Source organism: Symphalangus syndactylus, chromosome 3 (assembly GCF_028878055.3).
Source record: "Symphalangus syndactylus isolate Jambi chromosome 3, NHGRI_mSymSyn1-v2.1_pri, whole genome shotgun sequence".
Lineage (NCBI taxonomy): Eukaryota > Metazoa > Chordata > Mammalia > Primates > Hylobatidae > Symphalangus > Symphalangus syndactylus.
In genome coordinates this window covers 7888290-7907303 of record NC_072425.2, presented here as the reverse complement: position 1 = coordinate 7907303, position 19014 = coordinate 7888290, and the positions used below count along the sequence as shown (strand labels likewise).

At 63.4% G+C, this 19014-nt stretch overlaps 3 protein-coding genes across 8 annotated transcripts; 2 read left to right on the top strand and 1 right to left on the bottom strand.

The window, feature by feature from the left end:
* Positions 1 to 1682: 1682 nt before the first annotated feature.
* On the bottom strand, positions 1683 to 5313 carry FBXW5 (F-box and WD repeat domain containing 5). Its single transcript, XM_055270299.2, has 8 exons — positions 5121 to 5313; positions 4579 to 4736; positions 4006 to 4180; positions 3784 to 3932; positions 3289 to 3709; positions 2780 to 2927; positions 2494 to 2706; positions 1683 to 2414 (listed from the first exon to the last, which is right to left on the bottom strand). The coding sequence occupies exons 1-8, from the start codon at positions 5311 to 5313 to the stop codon at positions 2171 to 2173; spliced, it is 1701 nt and encodes a 566-aa protein (XP_055126274.1). The 3' UTR covers positions 1683 to 2170.
* A 664-nt stretch (positions 5314 to 5977) lies between these two features.
* Positions 5978 to 8531, top strand: C8G (complement C8 gamma chain). Of its 5 annotated transcripts, none has more exons than XR_008656445.2 (7): positions 5978 to 6693; positions 6935 to 7071; positions 7230 to 7300; positions 7386 to 7493; positions 7740 to 7869; positions 7954 to 7992; positions 8071 to 8529. XR_008656445.2 is itself a non-coding variant. In XM_055270300.2 (7 exons), exons 1-7 carry the CDS (start codon positions 6295 to 6297, stop codon positions 8082 to 8084), a joined length of 870 nt encoding a protein of 289 aa, XP_055126275.1. In that variant the 5' UTR covers positions 6032 to 6294; the 3' UTR covers positions 8085 to 8524. The 5 variants fall into 5 exon arrangements, 2 of the variants coding, with proteins under 2 accessions (XP_055126277.1, XP_055126275.1); XR_010120177.1 differs by having other exon boundaries at positions 7715 to 7869; XM_055270300.2 differs by having other exon boundaries at positions 6032 to 6693; positions 7768 to 7869; positions 8071 to 8524.
* A 5319-nt stretch (positions 8532 to 13850) lies between these two features.
* On the top strand, positions 13851 to 17521 carry LCN12 (lipocalin 12). 2 transcript variants are annotated; one of them, XM_055269894.2, is made up of 6 exons: positions 13851 to 14076; positions 14525 to 14661; positions 15591 to 15670; positions 15739 to 15855; positions 16044 to 16145; positions 17237 to 17521. In XM_055269894.2, the coding sequence occupies exons 1-6, from the start codon at positions 13885 to 13887 to the stop codon at positions 17263 to 17265; spliced, it is 657 nt and encodes a 218-aa protein (XP_055125869.1). In that variant the 5' UTR covers positions 13851 to 13884; the 3' UTR covers positions 17266 to 17521. The 2 variants fall into 2 exon arrangements, with proteins under 2 accessions (XP_055125869.1, XP_055125868.1); XM_055269893.2 differs by having other exon boundaries at positions 16044 to 17521.
* The last annotated feature ends 1493 nt before the right edge of the window (positions 17522 to 19014 follow it).

Genomic DNA, 19014 nt, shown 5'->3' with positions numbered 1-19014 from the left:
CAGGATGGTCTCGATCTCCTGACCTCGTGATCCACCCGCCTTGGCCTCCCAAAGTGCTGGGATTACAGGCGTGAGCCACCTCACCCGGCCTCACGAATCAAGCTTTTTTTGTTGTTTTTTTTGAGCAGAGTCTCGCTCTTTCGCCCTGGCTGGACTGTAGTGGCGCGATCTCGGCTCACTGCAAGCTCCGCCTGCCGGGTTCACGCCATTCTCCTGCCTCAGCCTCTCGAGTAGCTGAGACTACAGGCATCCGCCACCACGCCCGGCTAATTTTTTGTATTTTTACCAGAGATGGGGTTTCACCGTGTTAGCGAGGATGGTCTCGATCTCCTGACCTCGTGATCCACCCACCTCGGCCTCCCAAAGTGCTGGGATTACAGGCGTGAGCCACCGCGCCCGGCCTACATATCAAGCTTTTGATGCGGTCACTCACCCTGTCATTTTCCACAGTGTCTAATTGGCTCCCTTTTTATTTTGAAATGTCCATGTCCTCTTGATTTCTGTCCCCGCTTTTGTTTTATGGTGCATAGGGGTGTTTTTGTTAGTCTCCTTGAATGTGAACGTAGCTAAGTCCTTTTCAGGAAATTGCTCAATTCTTTGGAGCCTGCCCGTGGTATGTTTGCGTTTACAGAATCTGTCAGCTCCTTTCTGAGGGTCTCAGTCTCAGGGCAGCTCATCTTGTCTGGGGATCTTTGGTGTGTCTTCCTTCCTTTCCTTGTTCTCGCCCACTTGGGGGACCCACTGCAGCAGTCCCCAGGCTCCATCCCTCTGGGTGGTGCAGCCTCTGTTGGTGGTGCTGTCCCTGACCCCGTGGGTGCTCGAGCTTGGCCCCAGGGTCTCTACCTGCGGCCCACGTGGCTCAAGGGAACCATCACCTCTACACTCACGCGTCTCCTCTGCGTCCTTTCTCTGTATAGGGTTGCTTGCTGCCATGTTTGGAGCCACAAGCTCCGTGTGCTTCCTATAATGAGCAGCTGACCAGAGTGCCAGGCTCTATTCCTGCCTTCTTCCTTGTCACCACCATTGCCCTGGGCCCCCTGAGCTCCCGGTGCAGTTCCAACAAAGCCTGCGGGATCCAGCTGGAGCTGCACCTCTGCTCCCACTTCTGGGCCCCTGGTCCCATCCTCACCGGCCTGAACTCTGAGGAGCTCTGCCCAACACCCTCCTTGCCCCCAGCAGCCAAGGCACTTCCTTAAGGATGGGACTGACTGTGGAGACCGCCCTGGCACTGGGAGCGACGCAGCCTGCCAACCCTGGAGAGGAACCCCCTTAAGGACAGGACTGACTGGGGGCCGCCCTGGCACTGGGAGCGACGCGGCCTGCCGACCCTGGAGAGGAACTCCCTTAAGGACGGGACTGACTGTGGGTGCCGCCCTGGCACTGGGAGTGACGTGGCCTGACCCTGGACCCAGATGGCAGGCCCTGCATGTTGCCAGCCCCAGCAGATGTGCCAGGCATCTCCCTGGAGGTCACAGAGGGAGGACAGGGCAGTGTGACAAAGTCTGGCACCAGCACGACCTCAGACGCACGTCACCTATCAGCAGTGACCGCAACATTCACTCCAGTAGGACCACTGTGCCAGCGGTAACGTCACCCGTCAGCAGTGACCACGAGGTCCACTCCACTGTGCCAGTGGTGCTGAGTCTCCCTCCCTGCAGACAGAGAGAGACTGGACAACAATGTGCTGTTGCCAACTGTTTATTCAGGGCCCTGAATGGGTGGTGCGTGGACATGCAACACACTCGGGCCCACAGCAGCGTGACCGGCCGCTCCCAAGCCCTGGGCGCACAACCACAGCCAGGAGCAGCCCCTGCCACCACTGGGCCGCTGTCCAGGGCCCCACAGGACCAGCCGAAGGTGCCCCAGGCCAAGGCCAGCTGGGGCGAGTGAACCCCTAGCCTGGAGCGAGGAGCGGCACCCCCAGTATCCTGTGTACCCCAAGCTGGCCAGGAGGCCAAGGGGGCCTTGGGCTCCATCTGCACTGACCACCCTGTGCCGAGCATCACAGCTGCGTGAGCAGATTTGCGTGTGAGCGCGTGGCGGGGCCTGGTTGTCCCCTTTCTAAGGCGTAACTGCTACAAGCATCTCCACCTCTCCCGCTCAGGAAAAAGCCACAGAGCGTGGCGACGTCCTCAAGGGGTCCCGGTAGCTCCAGTGCACCCAGCACCCCTCAGCGCCTCTGGCTGGCAAGCCAGGAGAAGAAGGTGCGAGGCCGTGGGCGAGGTGCCTGGAGGATGCGCACGGTGCGTGGGGAGCGCCAGGCTTTGATGGTGGCGTCGTCGCTGGCCGTGAGCAGCAGCTCCTGCTCCTGGGGACTGAAGACCACTGAGTTGACCACGTCCTCGTGCCGCAGCTTGGCCAGGCAGATGTTGTAGTGGCGGTCCCAGATGTAGCCATGCCGGTCCTCGGCCCCGCTGCAGAACAGTGCCTGGATGAGCTGGCCGCCCGCCTGCTGCTGCCCACGCCCGCCCTGCACCACGCCACGCCCTGCACCTGGCCACGAAGTCCCTGCTGACGTCCAGGAAGATGAAGAAGCACTCGTCGTTGGGCGTGTAGGCACGGTGCGCACGCAGAGCCCGCCTCACCTCCCGCATGGTCTTGAGGTCGAACACCAGCAGGTCAATCTCCTCTGCAATGGGTGGCGGCTGCATGGGGTCGGCCACCACCGCACCGCTGGGCCAGGCGCGGCTGTTCACGTACAGGTACCTGGGCGAGGGGCACTGTGCTAGGTATGGGCAGCCTGCGGACACCCCGCCTGGGACACTGGCAAGAGGCCCACCTGTTGTCGGGCGACAGGCCCATGCCAATGATGTGCCCATGTACGTCTATGACGTGGTCCAGCGCATCGAAGAAGGCGTCGGAGCCCCGGCCCTCACCCAGCACGGGCCCTGCCGTGGTCATCTGGTGTGGCAAGATCTGCTTGATGCCTGCAGGGAGGGCTGCGGTGAGGCTCCTTGTCCAATGCCCCGGGGACGTCACTCCAGGGCAGCTCCCTACCCCAATGGTGTCTCTGCGGCTGTAAGCACCACAGAGGTCCGTGGGCACTGCCTGCTCTGGGGGCCCCAGACCTGAATCAGGCGCATCAGTTGCTTGCTGCCCAGCGGCCTTGCCTGTGTTTGTTTTCACTGCTCATCCCACAGGCCCCAGGTCTGGGCTTGTGACCCCAGGGGCGAGTGAATGATCCCAGCTTTGCCTGTGGACTTGCTTGCCGTCTGCCCCCCAGGACCCCTGCCCGGCCTCCCCCAAGCTCCTAGGACCGAGGGGGGCAGCATGGCAGCAGGGGTGTACCGATCTGGTGTGGGGAGTAGGTGAGGCAGCCAGTGGTGAAGATGAGGTACTTGCTCCTGGCGCCTGTGGCACTGCGCTCGGGGGGCTTGGTGTGGCCCTGGGCCAGCAGCTCGGCCACCTTGGTCTCTAGCACGCGCTCCGACAGCTGTGGCTGCGCCCGCCCCTCCAGCACGCGGTCCAGAAAGTGCCGAAAGCTCTCCTTGGCGTGGGTGGGGGCCGGGCCAGCCACCTCCTCCTCGTTGTCGCTGCCCAGGTCAAAGATGCGGCAGGGGGACGTGGCCGGGTCGCCGGCTTCCAGCAGGAGGTCAGGGCTGTCAAAGCGGCTGCAGTCGGCCACCATCACCGTGCGGATGGTGCTGGCGTTGAGGTTCTGGATCTTGAACAGCCGCTTCACCACATTGACGTTCTCTGACTCCACATCCTGGGGGCGGGGGCACATGCCAGGTGGGCGCCAGGCCCTGGGGAGGGCAGCCCCGCCCCCAGCCCCACACGCACCTGGAAGGCGTTGTTGAGCCACAGCACCGAGCAGGAGGTGATGTCTCCGATGCGGTGCAGGTTCCCCGAGATGAGGCTGGTCTCGGTGAGCCAACAGCCAAACACGTCGTAGGGCTTGTTCCGCACGCGGGACAGCAGCGCGAAGGAGTCTGTGGGGAGGCTGGGGCTGGACAGGCTGTCGGCGTGGGGCAGGGGCAGGGTCCACCCGGCGCCCGTGCTCACCTAGGCTGATGACAGCAATCTCGCCGGATGAGGAGTTGTGCGGCCCCAGGAACACCCCCGAGGCCAGCAGCAGTGAGTCATCCTTGTTGAACTGGGAGAACTGGGTGTAGCTCCAGTTGTAGGGCCGCATGTCCGCGCTGTGCAGCAGCGAGATGGTCAAGTCGTTGCTCCAGATCTGCAGGGCAGGGGTGGCTGTGGGGATCGCCTGGCCAGGTCACGGGGCAGGGGCCTGCTACCACAGGGCCATGAGGCCCCAGCTCTGCCAGCCCTGCTCAGAGGCGACCAGGGGGCAGGGACCCCTTCCAACCACTGTCATCCACTCTGGGGGCACTGGTATAGAGGGGAAGAGCCTGCTCTTGGAACAGGCGGCTTTGTGTGGGACCCTCTCCTCAGCACTCAGGGCCACCCTGCACCGCTCCTGATTCTCTGTGGTCCCTCCGCTGGATGCAGGGAGGCTGCTGTGTCACCTCTGGCCTGACCCTCCCTTCCCACCTGGTTGGAACGCCTGGATGCTGGGACCTCCGTGCTGCCGCAGAGCAGGGTGGGGTATGCAGGACACCTGGCCATCCTCACCTTCACAGTGCAGTCCTTGGAGCAGGATGCGAACTGGTACCCCGAATGGGAGAAGCTGAGGTGCAGGACCTGATCTGTGTGTTCCCGTAGCGTCTGCACCTCCACGCAGGGCACCGTGTCATACAGCCGCTGGAACTCCTCGTACCAGGACGTGGCCGCTGCGGGTGGGCAGTGTCAGTCCTGGGCCCAGGCCTTCCTCCTCACAGTCAAGGCCATGAGCTGAGTGTGGCCCCAGCAGTCCTGGCAGGCCCCGTGGTGCCCCTGGAACCCACTAGTCATGGCACACGCCTCGGCTGGGGAATACAACCCTGTAGCTCACAGAGACCCCTGTACTCCCCACCCCCCAAGTGACCCAATGAACCCTCTGGCCTCCATGATCTGAGGGGGGCCTGGGCTGTGTCCGGACAGGCCTCCATCAGGGTGAGGGTGTGAGGATGGACACTTGGGGCCGCGGGGCAGGCCCTCAGCCAGGGTGACCCCCAAGCGCAGGGGCCCGGGGCCCCGGCTGCAGAACATGGGTAGGGGCCCCACACGCCACTGACCTGGGTGCCGGGGCACGTCGCGGGCCACCTGGTAGTAGCGGTAGAACTGCTCCCTCCACAGGAACTCGTCCCGCGACACGGCCTGCCATTGGCGACACACCAGCCCGGCGGCCAGCACGTCGGCCGGGCCCAGGCTCAGGAAGATCTGGTAGACCAGGCTGTCGGGGAGCAGGGGCGTGCCGCCCTCGTCCATCGTGACATTCTGCCCAGGCGGCCCTGAAACCCACCAACGGCTGCCCTCAGCCCAGGCCCGGGAAGGGAGGCCGAGAGCGGGCGCCCTGTTCCTCCAGCCCCAACCGTCCCGCCGGGAGTTCCACGGGGCTGGGTGTCTGCAGGGGACGCCCGGGCACCGCCGCCCAACCAACCACCCGGCAGCTCCGGGCAGGCCGGGCCGGCCCCGCTCCGCCGCGTCATCCCCCGGCCTTCTGCGGCCGGCAGCGGGCGCCCCTCAGCCCGCCGGGGCCCGGACCGCCGCACGCGAGGGACGGGGACACCAGGCGCCGTTCGGGGACGAGCTTCCGCCGAGGGGAAGCTCGGGGCGACCAGGCAATGGCCTCCGTCTTGCGGCCCTGGAGAAGCCCTGCCGGGCGGGCTCGGGACGGACGGCGGGGACGCGCGCACGGGCGGCCTCGGGGCTCCTGCACTCGCCCAAGGCGAGACCCCCGAGGGCCGCAGGCGCACTCACCACGGCCGCCTCCGCCCGCTGCGGCGCCCCCGCCCTGCGCGACCCGGACCCGCTTCCACCGCCGCAGCCGCTCGGACCGCCGCCCCCGCCCAACGGGGAGCCCGCCAGGCCCGACGCCACGAGCCCCGAGGCATCGATGGCCGAGGAAGGCAGAGCGCGCGGGCAGCCCGCATCCGCCCCTCGTGCGCCTGCGCCTTGGGCTCCGGCGGCCTGGCCGTCTTTTCTTTGTGCGCTTGCGCGCACTCGGGCGCGTTGGGAACAGCGCCCCTTGTGGCCAGCGGGCGGCGGTCCTGGGCGGGGCTGCAGGCGAGGCTCAGCGACCGCTGGTTCTGGACCCGCCTCCGGCGCTCCCTGTTGCCGGGCCCTGAGCAAGTGGCTTCATGAACCCCGTGACGTTGGCCATGGAGATAAGACCACCGGGTGATGGTTTAAGGAAAATAATGTGCAAAAGGCTAAGGACTGTCCGTGGAAATCAGGGGTGCAGGGGAAATGGATAAACAGCCAGAGGTCAACTCGGACTTTGTACACAGGACATGGTGCCAGGGCCCTGCCAGGAAGTGCAGATCGAAGCTAGGCTCACGAGGAGGCTGGAGGTGGGGGGTGGGGCTGGCCCAGGGCTGGGGTTGGGGAGGCAAGGGATGGACATGGACTTCCTGGGCTGGGCTCTGTGACTGCAGAGTAGACTCTGTCCTGGGACTTGGTGGTGCTACCCCTGGCCTCCCACAGTCCTGCCACCCTGCCGCTGCCACCATGCTGCCCCCTGGGACTGCGATCCTCTTGACTCTTCTTCTGGCAGCTGGCTCGCTGGGCCAGAGGCCTCAGAGGCCACCCCGGCCCCCATCTCCCATCAGCACCATCCAGCCCAAGGCCAATTTTGATGCTCAGCAGGTAGAAGTTGTGGGGGGTAGAAGGAGGAACGTGAAGTTGTTGGGCCGGGGGAGGGGGGTAGAGGGAGGCAGGTAGAAGTTGTGTGTCGGGGGGAGAGGGCGAAGTTGTGGGAGGGGTAGAGGGAGATAGGTAGAAGTTGTTGGGGGGGAGAGGGAAGCAGGTGAAGTTGTGGGGGTGTAGAGGGAAGCAGGTGAGGGGTCCTCCCACAGTGCCCTCGAGTCCTCCCATGGTCTGCCCCCAGTTTGCAGGGACCTGGCTTCTTGTGGCTGTGGGCTCCGCCTGCCGTTTCCTGCAGGAGCAAGGCCACCGGGCCGAGGCCACCACACTGCACGTGGCTCCCCAGGGCACAGCCATGGCTGTCAGTACCTTCCGAAAGCTGTGAGTCCCAGAGCGGCCCTGCACCCTAACCCGAACCCTCCTCTCAGCCCCCGGACTTCAGCCCTGCCCTGGCCCCTGACCCCACCCCGGCTGTGGCCTGGACTAGGATTTCTGGTTGGGGTCTCCCAGCCTGTGGTGCCTCCTCCCCGCCCCCCCAGGGACGGGATCTGCTGGCAGGTGCGCCAGCTCTATGGAGACACAGGGGTCCTCGGCCGCTTCCAGCTTCAAGGTGAGGCAGGGGCTGCAGGGCATGTGGGTGGGGGGTGATGCAGCCGCTGTGGCTCTCTGACGTGGCTACCCTGGCTCTGCCCCAGCCCGAGGCGCCCAAGGGCCTGTGCACGTGGTTGTCGCTGAGACTGACTACCAGAGTTTCGCCATCCTGTACCTGGAGCAGAGGGGGAAGCTGTCAGTGAAGCTCTACGGTATGTGGGGGCCAGCCTCTGTGACCAGGCAGGCGCTCAAACTCTGCACACTCACTGGGCCACCCCAGGGGGCTGGGTGAGCCCATGGGGACACACCCTTCCTCTGTCCCATCCTGACCCTCCTGCTAAGCAGGGGCCCAGGGAGTAGTGACAGACAGGACTGGTGTAGGAGCAGGGAGAGGGCCCCCAGGGGGCAGGGGACACACAGACCCCGTTCCCAGAGCCCTCCACGCCGCCTGGTGCCAGGACCCCAGGAGCCCTGTCTGCCCTGCAGCCCGCTCGCTCCCTGTGAGCGACTTGGTCCTGAGTGGGTTTGAGCAGCGGGTCCAGGAGGCCCACCTGACTGAGGACCAGATCTTCTACTTCCCTAAGTATGGTGAGTGTCCCCAGCAGGTTCCCGGCTCAGCCACCCCCACTCTCTGGGCTGATGTCCAGCCTGACCCCTGCCTTGGGCCCCCAGGCTTCTGTGAGGCTGCAGACCAGTTCCACATCCTGGACGGTGAGTGCACAGTGGGGCAAGCATGGCGGCATGGTGAGGGGGGCCACTGCCAGCGGCTGAGTCTCATCCCTGCTGCAGAAGTGAGGAGGTGAGGCTGCCGCGCAGCTCCAGTGCTGAGAAGCCAGTGCCCCGAGACGACCCCACCAGTGGGGTGCCCGCTGCCCGTCCTCCGTGAGCCCCCAGCCTCAGATCAGGGCCCTGCCACCCGGGGTGGGGGATCTTCTGCCGGCTGCCCCAGAGGACAGTGGGTGGAATGGTACCTTCTTATTAAATGTCTCAGACCCCTCTCTGACTCTTTTCTGTCCACTCTGGACCGGTGCCAGTACCACCAAGGCCCTCTCTGCCCCCACCCCGCCTCTTTAAAAGCCCGGGGCTCCCTGTTGGCTGGAGTCCACACAGTGGGCACTGGGCCGATTTCAGCTGCTCTTGGGATTTGGGAGGGGAGATCCTCTCTGGCACAGGCCCACCTTGTGCCCTGCTGGGACCTGGGGGCGTCCAGCCTCACTCCTGCTCTTGCCTGGGTCATTGTCCTGCAGCCCCCAGGCTGCTCCTCCGCCCCCGTGGGAGGCCAGCTGTCTCCCGTCACTGCCCATTTTGGCCTCTTCCAAGCCGAGCTGGCACCAGCTGGCCTGTGTTGGTGGCAGCAGTTGGTGCTGTCCACCCACAGCCACTGCACTCTCTGCACACCTCATCCATTCCCACGTCCCCCCTGAAACCAGGAAGCAGAGCAGAATGTGGGGGTGGGCCAGCTCTGCCCTTGGGGCAGCCCCTGGGCTAGGGCCAGAGAGTCAGGAACCCGGCATGGCTTGGCCACGCTGGGCCTGGACCTGGCCGCTGAGCTGCTCCTCTCAGGCCCTGCCTGCGGCCACTGGCATTTGTTTGATAAGCATTTCTGAAGGCCCACTGTGTGCCGGGCCCTGGGACCACCAGGTGGGCTGGTCCCTCCCCCTAGGAACTCAAAGTCCAGGCATCAGCCACCAATCGGCCACAGTGGGCAGGGATGGATGGGAGGAGAAGGCACCTCAGAGTTGGTCCCAAAGCACGTGGAGGAGCCAGCAGCTGCTCCAAGGGGGTCCCCAGCCCACGGGCGGGGCTTACCCTGCCGTGCCCACCTGTTTACTCAGCTGCTAGACCCCAGGAGGGCAGGCAAGTCAGGTGGTGGGAAAGGGAGGCAGAGGCCCTGACTGCTGGGACCTGGGAAGGAGAAGGGCCCAGGAGGTGGTCCCCTTGCATCGCCTTCCCCCACTCCAGCTCCATGTCCCAGAGACCCACGAGATAGAGAGCAGGGCACAGCAGAAGGGTTCAGGGTTCAGAGCTGGCAATGCTGGGAAGACTAGGCCTGAGCCCCAGGAGAACCTCCTCCATGCCTGGCCCCACATCCCCCAAACAGAAAGTGAGGGTCTCATCTGGGGGCAGGAGGAGTCGGGTAGCTGGCCATGGTCACGAGCTTCAGGGAAGGCTGAATGTCCGACGGGTGGCGCCAGAGACCCACCCAATGACCTCAGGTGCTGTGGTTGGTGGCAGAGTGGCCCAGCCTGACCCCCCACGCCTCTGCAGGGCTGGGTGGGTTCCCGCACTGAGTGAAGTGCGTGGCCACTTGGCTGTGTGCTCTGGGACCAGAGATGTGGAGCGCAAGGATTACAGGCATTTCATTTTCACAGAAGCATTGAATGAGCTCTAGTTAAATTTCAAACACTACATAAAAGCACGATAGCTCTGTGTGAATCATTGTTCTTTAAAATAGTTTGCATAATTTGGCTGGGCGCGGTGGCTCAGGCCTATAATCCCAGCACTTTGGGAGGCTGAGACGGGTGGATCACTTGAGGCCAGGAGTTCAAGACCAGCCTGTCCAACATGGTGAAACCTTGTCTCTACTAAAAATACAAAAATTAGCTGGTCATGGTGGCAGGCACCTGTAATCCCAGCTACTCCGGAGGCTGAGGCAGGAGAATTGCTTGAACCCAGGAGGCAGACCCGGGATCATGCCACTGCACTCCAGCCTGGGCAACAGTGAGACTCCGTCTCAAAAAAAAAAGAAGAATCTATGGAAATGGCCGGGCGCAGTGGCTCACAACTGTAATTCTAGCACTTTGGGAGGCCCAGGAGGGCAGATCACTCGAGGTCAGGAGTTTGAAACCAGCCTGGCCAACATGGTGAAACCCTGTCTCTACTAAAAATACAAAAAAATTAGCCGGGCATGGTGGTGGGCGCCTGTAATCCCAGCTACCCAGGAAGCTCAGGCAGGAGAATCGCTTGAATCCAGGAGACAGAGGTTGCAGTGAGCCGAGATCGCACCATTGCACTCCAGCCTGGGTGACAGAGCGAGACTCCATCTCGATTTATTTAAAAAACAACAAACAAACAACAAAAAAAACCTACACAAACTGGCTAGGCACACTGGCTCACACCTTTAATCTCAGCACTTTGAGAGGCTGAGGCAGGAGAATCGCTTGAGACCAGGAGTTCAAGACCTGCCTGGGCAACATAGTGAGACCTCATGTCTATTAAAAAAAAAAGTTTTTTAATCTATAGAAACTAACATTTAATTGTTAGCAGTCTTGCCCAAGACCTGCGGGGTCAGGAGTCCAGGACTGTCCTGGGTGCCCCCGCCTTGCCTGGACGTGAGAGTGCTGTGTGGGGCCCCCAGAGCCCCTGGTCCCACAGGCAGGGCTGACAGTCGGGTGCCGTGCCCGTCCTCCCTGCCCACGCAGGTGCTCAGATGGACAGGTGGACCAGAACTCTTCCATGTGGGGACGAGGCACCCTCCTCCCTTCCCTGCCACGCCCCCAACCACCCCTGCCCCCCCACCCCCACCCCCAAGGGGCCTCCCAGCGCCCAGGACCGTGTCTGGGAAAAGGTCTTTGCCTGGGGAGTGGGAAGAGAGAGGGGAGGGTGAGCAGAGGACAGGCAGGGAGTTTTCCGGGAACGGAGGAAAGAGCAGTAGAGGGGAAGTCCTTGTTGCTGTGGGGGGAGGCAGAAATGAAGGCGATGGGTTGCGGGGGGCGGTGCCGGGGAGCGAAGCAGAGGGAAGAGAGGACCTGATAGGAGGGGTCAGTGGAAGAGGCCCCAGGGACCGGTCCCCACGGTGGGCTGGGGGTCCAGGGTGCTGAGTGGAAGCGGCGGTTTCCCTCCCGCCTCTCAAGGACGCCCTGCAGAAGGCGCGGCTGCTCCTCTCGGTGGCACGCAAGCTCCCGGGCACCGCCTCCCGCCTCGGCCTCCCAAAGCGCTGGGCTCACTGGCGTGTGCCGCCGCGCCCGGCCCTCCCACCCCAGGCGGTATGGAAGGCCGAGGTCAGAGCCAGGACTCCCCCGGCAGCCCGGCAGCTGTCCCAAGGCCCGCGTCCTGCACGGCCCGTTCCAGCGCCGCCGGCCCAGCCAGGCGAAGGCACCTGCAGGACCCTGATTGGACGGCGGAGGTCACGTGCCCACCCTCCACCAATCACGTTAGACGGGAGGAGCAGCACCTGCGTCCGCCCCGCGGTGGAGGGAGGATGCGCGCCGAACCCATTGTCATGTCCAGGAGGCTCCTGCCGGGGACGTGGGGGGCACAGAGGTTAATGGCAGCAGCCAGTGGCTACGTGGAGGCACACACAGACCCCCCAGGGCGGCAGGAGTGGGTCTGGGGGAGGGAGCATGGGGCCTGAGGCGCTGCTTGGAGCCGAGGAACCCTCCTCCGTGTCGAGGACTCGGCCCACCCGACCTCTGCTGCTCAGTCTCTGTGGGTCTCGGGCTGGCCAGGGAAGGCCCGGTTTTCCTCCCGCAGGGCCCTGCATGGGCGGGGTCCGTAGCGGGGACTGTCCTGTACGTGGGCTGTGTGCTGTCATCCCAAATCTCCCCAGTGCCCTGCGATAAGACGGGCTCCGGGAGGGGTGCCTGCTGAGCTGAGAGCAGGACCCTGGGGCTGCTGACAGGCGCTCCTAGGCTGGCTTGGGCCAGGGGGTGGTGGAGAGTCTAAGGCTCCTCTGGGGAGCTCAGGGGAATGAACAGATTATTTCCAACTTTTCTTTTCCTGGGCCAGCCTCCTGAAACGCTAGCGTTGTGCTGGTGAGAGAAGGCACAGCAAGCTGCCCTTCTACGTGGGCAGTGAGGCCTGGGACAGACCCAGCCCTGGAGCCCTGAAGTCCTGGGGGCTGGGCTCTTTGAGTGGCCCGGCTGGGGCTGCCACCCAGGGCAGGTTGCTGAGGCCCAGGGCACCTTCTGGGATGAGCCCAAGTCCCTTGTAAGCAGGGCTGGGTGAGGGGAGGAGGCGGCCAGGACAGGGAATCTGGGGTGGGGGGGGGGGGGCGGCCAGGACAGGGAATCTGGGGTGGGAGGGGGCGGCCAGGACAGGGACCTGGGGGGAGGAGGTGGCCTGGACAGAGGCTCACAGGCCAGGCACACCGTGAGCGGGAGGCACCTGGCTCACTCTTGGTGACCCCGTAACATGGAGCCCAGCACCCAGAGGCTTCAGCTACCTGTGGGGATGGGAAGAGAGGTCAGGAAGGGGCCTCCACTCCCTAGCCCCGCCGTCCAAGGGGTGCCAGGGCAGCTAGAAGCCCCAAGCCTGCCAATGCCCTCCCTGCCAGCCCTCTTTTTACATTTTATTTTTATACTTTTAGAGATGAGATCTCACTCTCTTGCCCAGGCTGGAGTCCGGTGGCACAATCATAGCTTCGTGCAGGCTCAGACTCCTGGGCTAAAGCAATCCTCCCACCTCAGCCTCTCAAGTAGCTGAGACCACAGGTGTGCACCACCCCCAGCTAACTTAGATTTTTTGTAGAGCCGGGCGCGGTGGCTCACGCCTGTAATCCCAGCACTTTGGGAGGCCGAGATGGGCGGATCACAAGGTCAGGAGATCGAGACCATCCTGGCTAACACGGTGAAACCTCGTCTCTACCAAAAATACAAAAAAATTAGCCGGGCATGGTGGCGACTGCCTGTAGTCCCAGCTACTCGGGAGGCTGAGACAGGAGAATGGTGTGAACCTGGGAGGCAGAGCTTGCAGTGAGCCAAGGTCACGCCACTGCACTCCAGCCTGGGTGACAGAGCAAGACTCTGTCTCAAAAAAAAAAAAAAAAAAGATTTTTTGTAGAGATGGAGTCTGTGTTGTCCAGGGTGATGTCAACCTCCCGGGCTCAAGCGATCCTCCCACCTTGGCCCCGCAAAGTGCTGGGATTATAGGCATGAGCCTCTGCACCTGGCCTACTAACCCTTTCTTTTAGGCAGGACCAGCATGGGGTGCCCACTCCCATTAGTGGGGCTTCCCAGCCCTGCCCCTCCCTCTGGGCAGAGACTGCATTTAAAATGCCCCCAGCTGTCCTCACCAGGGTGCCTGGGTGCTCTGCAGGCCCCAGCCTCCCTCCTCGCCTGCTCGGGCCACCTCCACCCCGGCCTCATGGCCACAGGGCCCCTCCCTGGTCCTGTTCTTCGTCCAGGGCCACGGCCCACGCTGTGGTTCAGACATGTGCGGAGCCAGGCAGGGTGGGGGTAGGGGGGCAGCTGGCAGGCCCAGGCCCTGCAGGGGGAATGCCCAGGTTTGGCCACAGCTGGGCCCTGTCCCTTATGGCTGCGGCAGGTCACGCTGTGTACCTGGGACACAACATTCTGTGACAGGGAGGAAGGCTGGGGCAGGCTGCGTGGGGCCTCTGAACTCCCAGCATGGAGCACTCGGAAGGGGGCTGAAGGAGGGCAGGGCTTCAGAAATGAGAAGACGAGGTGGAAGGTGGACCTGGGGGCCCCTCCTACCCCACCTGGCTGGAACCCAAGAGACTGCAGGTGGGTGGGTGGGACCTGAGGAGAGCCGGCCCCACCCAGCCCACCCCAAGCCTGCCCTGGGCACCACCTCTCCTGCCAGTCCTGAGGAGGGAGGCAGAGGGGCACACCCCCTTGGGAGGGGCACCTGCTGGGTACGTGCATGAAGAGGTGGGTCTCTGGGTCACCTGCCCATGGCTACTTCCTTCTCGCTGTCCCTGTGGGCCCAGCAGCTGCCAGGATGAGGCTGCTGTGTGGCCTGTGGCTGTGGCTCTCCTTGCAGAAAGTCCTGCAGGGCGAGACCCCAACCCCCCCGCCACTTCCGCCCCCAATGCAGAGCTTCCAAGGAAATCAGGTACAAGGGTTTTGACGGAAGGAGAAGCAGCAGGCTGGGTCTGAGTGCAGGGAGAGGCTGGTGGCTGAGCAGGCCTGGGGATGCTGCCCAGAGTCAGGACCAGCCCTGCTTCCAGGAGCCCCCAGGCAGGCCCCCAACCTCCAGCAGAGGGGGGCCCGGCGCAGACCTTCCTGGCACCCATTCCCTACCATCACCCCAGCCCATCGCTCCCTCTGTGTGTGAGGGGAAACAGGCTCAGGAAGGCCGCACAGCCACCGGCCAGGGTCACCATGTCCCTGCCAGACCCAGGGTAGGCTCCGGTTCTTGCCAGTGTCCCTGGCGCCAGCCCAGCCAGGAGCACTGCTCTGGGAGGGGTCCAGAAGCTGCCAGGGAGGGCGGGAGGGGGCTCCTGACCCTGCCCACTGCCACCCCTGCCCACCGCCGCCCCTGCCCACCACCGCCTCTGCAGTTCCAGGGGGAATGGCTCGTCCTGGGCCTGGCAGGCAACAGCTTCAGGCCAGAGCACAGGGCGCTGCTGAACCCTTTCACTGCAACTTTCGAGCTAAGTGACGATGGCCACTTTGAGGTGTGGAATGCCATGACTCGGTGAGTGGCTGTCCCTGCCATTCCAAGCGGGTGAGGAGGATCCCGGGCCTGGGTCCCAGCCGCCAGTGGCTCAGGTGCGCCATGGGTCCTGTCCCAGCACAGGCAGCTTCATGACTCTGGCTGCCAATGACCAAACCCAGCTGGGGAGTATACAAAAAAGTGTGGGCAGCTGGGCGTGCTGGCGCACACCTGTAATCCCAGCACTTTGGGGGCCGGGCATGCTGGCACACATCTGTAATCCCAGCACTTTGGGGGCCAGGCATGCTGGCACACATCTGTAATCCCAGCACTCTGGGGGCCGGGCATGCTGGCGCACACCTGTAATCCCAGCACTTTGGGGGCCGGGTGCGCTGGCACACACCTGTAATCCCAGCACTTTAGGGGCCGGGCATACTGGCGCACACCTGTAATCCCAGCACTTTGGGGGCCGGGCGCGCTGGCGCACACCTGTAATCCCAGCACTTTGGGGGCCGGGCATGCTGGTGCACACCTGTAATCCCAGCATTTTGGGGGCCGGGCATGCTGGCACGCCTGTAATCCCAGCACTTCAGGAGGCAGAGGCGTGCTGGCTCACACCTGTAATCCCAGAACTTTGGGGGCCAGGCACAGTGGCTCACACCTGTAATCCCAGCCCTTCAGGGGCTGGGCACGGTGGCTCACACCTGTAATCCCAGCACTTTGGGGGCTGGGCGGGGTGGCTCACACCTGTAATCCCAGCACTTCGGGAGGCAGAGGCAGAAGGATCACTTGAACTCAGGAGTTTGAGACCAGCCTGAGCAACATAGTTAGACACCATCTCCACTCATGATGCTTGGCCATTCCCGCCATGGGTCCCTCTGAATAAGCGGCTGAAATCTCCTGAGGGGCCCACCTTGGCATGGACCTGCCAGCTTCCAGAGCCTTCTGCCTCCACCCATCCCTTCCTACAGAGGCCAGCACTGTGACACGTGGTCTTATGTGCTGATACCAGCAGCCCAGCCCGGGCAGTTCACCGTGGACCATGGTGTGGGTAAGCCGGTCACAGGAAGGAGGGACGGGGTGCTGGCCCACAGGGACATGACGTCTGTGCCCCCTCAGAGCCCGGGGCGGACAGAGAGGAGACCCGGGTGGTGGACAGCGACTACACCCAGTTCGCCCTGATGCTGTCCCGCAGACACACGAGCAGCCTGGCCGTCCTCAGGATCAGCCTGCTGGGTGAGCCCCCCACCCCGCCCTGGGCCCATGTGTGGCCCTGGAGGCACCTCCTTCCAGGCTTCGGGTCAGACCCTGCCTCCCCACCCCGCCTGGAGTGACTTGGGGGTACAGATAGTTCAATCTCCCACCTACCCCGTCCCCAACCACTGCCAAGTACACAGACCCACGCTGGGCTTCCTGGGCTGCAGGCAGGAGCTGGTTGCTGCCTCCCGGGACGCTGGACCAGTTCATCTGCCTGGGCAGAGCTCAGGGCCTCTCGGATGACAACGTTGTCTTCCCAGATGTGACCGGTAACGTGGCTCACTTGCAGGCATGCTGGGCAATAGGCACGGGGCCCGCAGGTTGACCCTAGAGGAGCTGGACCCAGTGTCTGCCTAGGGAGCTCAGCCCCAGCCTGCACTCAGGGGTCTCCAGGCTCCTAGGTCCCTGCACTCAACCCAGGCTCTGAGCCACCTCCTGCCGCCCCAGATCCCCTGTCCCGGGCCACCTCCTGCTGCCCCAGGTCCTCTGTCCTGGGCCACCTCCTCCCACCCCAGGCCCCCTGTCCCGGGCCACCTCCTCCCACCCCGGGTCTCCTGTCCTGGGCCACCTCCTTCCACCCCAGGTCCCCTGTCCCGGGCCACCTCCTCCCGCCTCGGGTCCCCTGTCCCGGGCCACCTCCCCAACTCTGGGTCCCCTGTTGTGGGCCACCTCCTCCCCTCACCCATCCCTGTTCACAAGGAGCTTGGATTCAACCCAGGAGGTGCCCTGGACCTCAGCAGCCTGCCCTGGGTGGCAGCCCCAGCCTGACCACTCAGAGAGCCCCGGCCCCCAAGGCCCGACTCTTCTTGTGGGAGGGCGAGGTCAGCCTGAGCCCCTCCTCTTCCTGGAGGGATGCCCACCGTGCCCTTCTGATTCCTGCCTCTGGTCCTTTACATGTGCATAACCACATGCACACACACTCACGCATGAGCAAACGTGTACAGACTGGCACATGCCTCCACATGCGAACACCCACTTACACACACACCACTCACACTGGCACACAAGCTGTCTACCCATGCACAGGCACACGTGCTGGTCTGCACACACCTGCACACTCGCTATGCCAGGCCTCCTGGGTCTGCAGTGAGTCTGGGGGTCCATGGGGACAGGGACAGGTGAGGGGCTTCCTGAGGACCTGGGGCTGTTGGCAGGGCAGCCGCTGTGGGTCACATCTTCTGCCCCTTCTCAGCCTCCCTCACCCCAGCCCCTTCCCCTAGACCCACTGCTGGTCCCCTTTCTCCCTCCTGCTCCTCACCCGAAGCCACCTGCCCCTCCCTTGTGCCCTCCCTTGCTTCCTCCTGGGCTCTGTCCCCTGCTCCCTCTTTGTCCTCCATCCCGACTCCATCTCCCCCACCAGGCTGGTCACCCCAGGCCAGCGTCTGTTGAAGGATGAAGCAGCTCCTGTCCGGCCCAGCCCTGCCTCACAGCTGCGCGAGCTCTGCCCTCCTCCACTCTCAAACCTGAATAAATGCACCAAGCCCAGAGCCCCAGAGTGTGACCACTGTGACCTTGGGTTGGGCAAAGAGATGGGAGCAAGGCAACTGCTGACCCTGCAGGGCTGCAACAGCTCCTTCTCTGGGCACACTACGGCCCCCAGCTGGCTCTCTCTGGCCAGTGTGTGTGACTGTATCAGTGAGGGCGTGCGCACGTGTGTTCATGTGTGAGTCTTTGCCCATGGTTGCAGGTTGTACAAGGCAACTCGTTCCCAGGCCAAGGGCCCTCCATCCCTGCCCCTTGGGCCCTCGGCTGTGGGAGTTCGCAGGCCCTTCTCCACCTCCACCCTGGTCAGCACTTGGGGCTGCCATTCCAGATGCAGCCGGGCTGGAGCTTGCCCCGGGAACGCTCAGACCCTGAGCTGTCCCAGGCGGCGGCCGCTCTGTCAGGGAAGCTGGCCTGGAGCTACCAGGGTCCCAGAACAGGAGGCCCTGGTGCAGATGCCCCAGGCCTGGGAGAGGGGATGCGGTGACAAGCAGCCTCAGGCTGGAGCCTGCTGGGCACAGAGACACAAAGGGTTTGAGGTCACAACCCAGACACCCACTCCCAGCCTGAGTCCCCCAACCCTGACTGTACACCCCTGCAAGATGGCTGCACTCGGACGCCCACCCCCACCAGCCAGCCAGAACAACCCACTTCTCAGCCCTCCGATGTCTGTGTCCATCTCGGCCCCCACTGTCCTCCGGGCAGGGAAAGCAGGACACCACCCAGGGCAGCCATGGACCCTAGTGGTCTCTGGCCTTGCTAGAGAGCAAAGAGCATCCAGAGACCCCCAACTTGGTGCCTAACCTTCACCCACCAGGAGCACCCCACTGCCCAGGGGCATGGCCCTTGTTTAGAATCCTTCTGCCATCATGTGCGCCTCCTGCTGGGCAGGCTGTACAGGATCCAAGCAGATTCTGGAATTGGAAGATGGACAGAGACAACAGACAGACTGGAACTCCTCCCTGCCCTGACGGCCCCAACAAGATGGACCCCCATGATCAACTCAAACGACACCAGCTGTGGTGCTTACTGCAGCCACAATTCAACCTTTTCTGTGTGTCTGTCTCCCCAACACACAACTCCCACAAGGGCAGGCACAGGCCTGCTTTGTCCATCACTCTATCCCACGTTCCAACATGGCACCTGACACAGAGAAAGCTGCTGAATGATGGATGGTTGGATAATGGGTGGGTGGATGGATGGATGGATAGATGGTTGGATGATGGGTGGGTGGATGGATGGGTAGGTTAGTGGATAAATGGATGGATGGAGGGCTGGGTGGATGGATGGGTGGATAGATGGTTAGATGGATGGATGATGGGTAGGTGGATGGATGGGTAGATGGATGGATGGATGGATGGTTGGATGATGGGTAGGTAGGTGGATGGATAGTTGGATGATTGATGGATGGATGGAGGGTTGGATGATGGGTAGATGGTGGATGGTTGGATATTGGGTGGGTGGGTGGATGGATGTTTGGATGGATGGATGGGTGGGTGGATGGATGTTTGGATGGATGGATGGATGGATGGTTGGATGATGGGTGGGTGGATGGATGGATGATGGATGGTTGGATGATGGGTAGGTGGGTGGGTGGATGGATGGATGGATGGTTGGACGATGGGTGGGTGGGTGGGTGGGTGGATGGATGGTTGG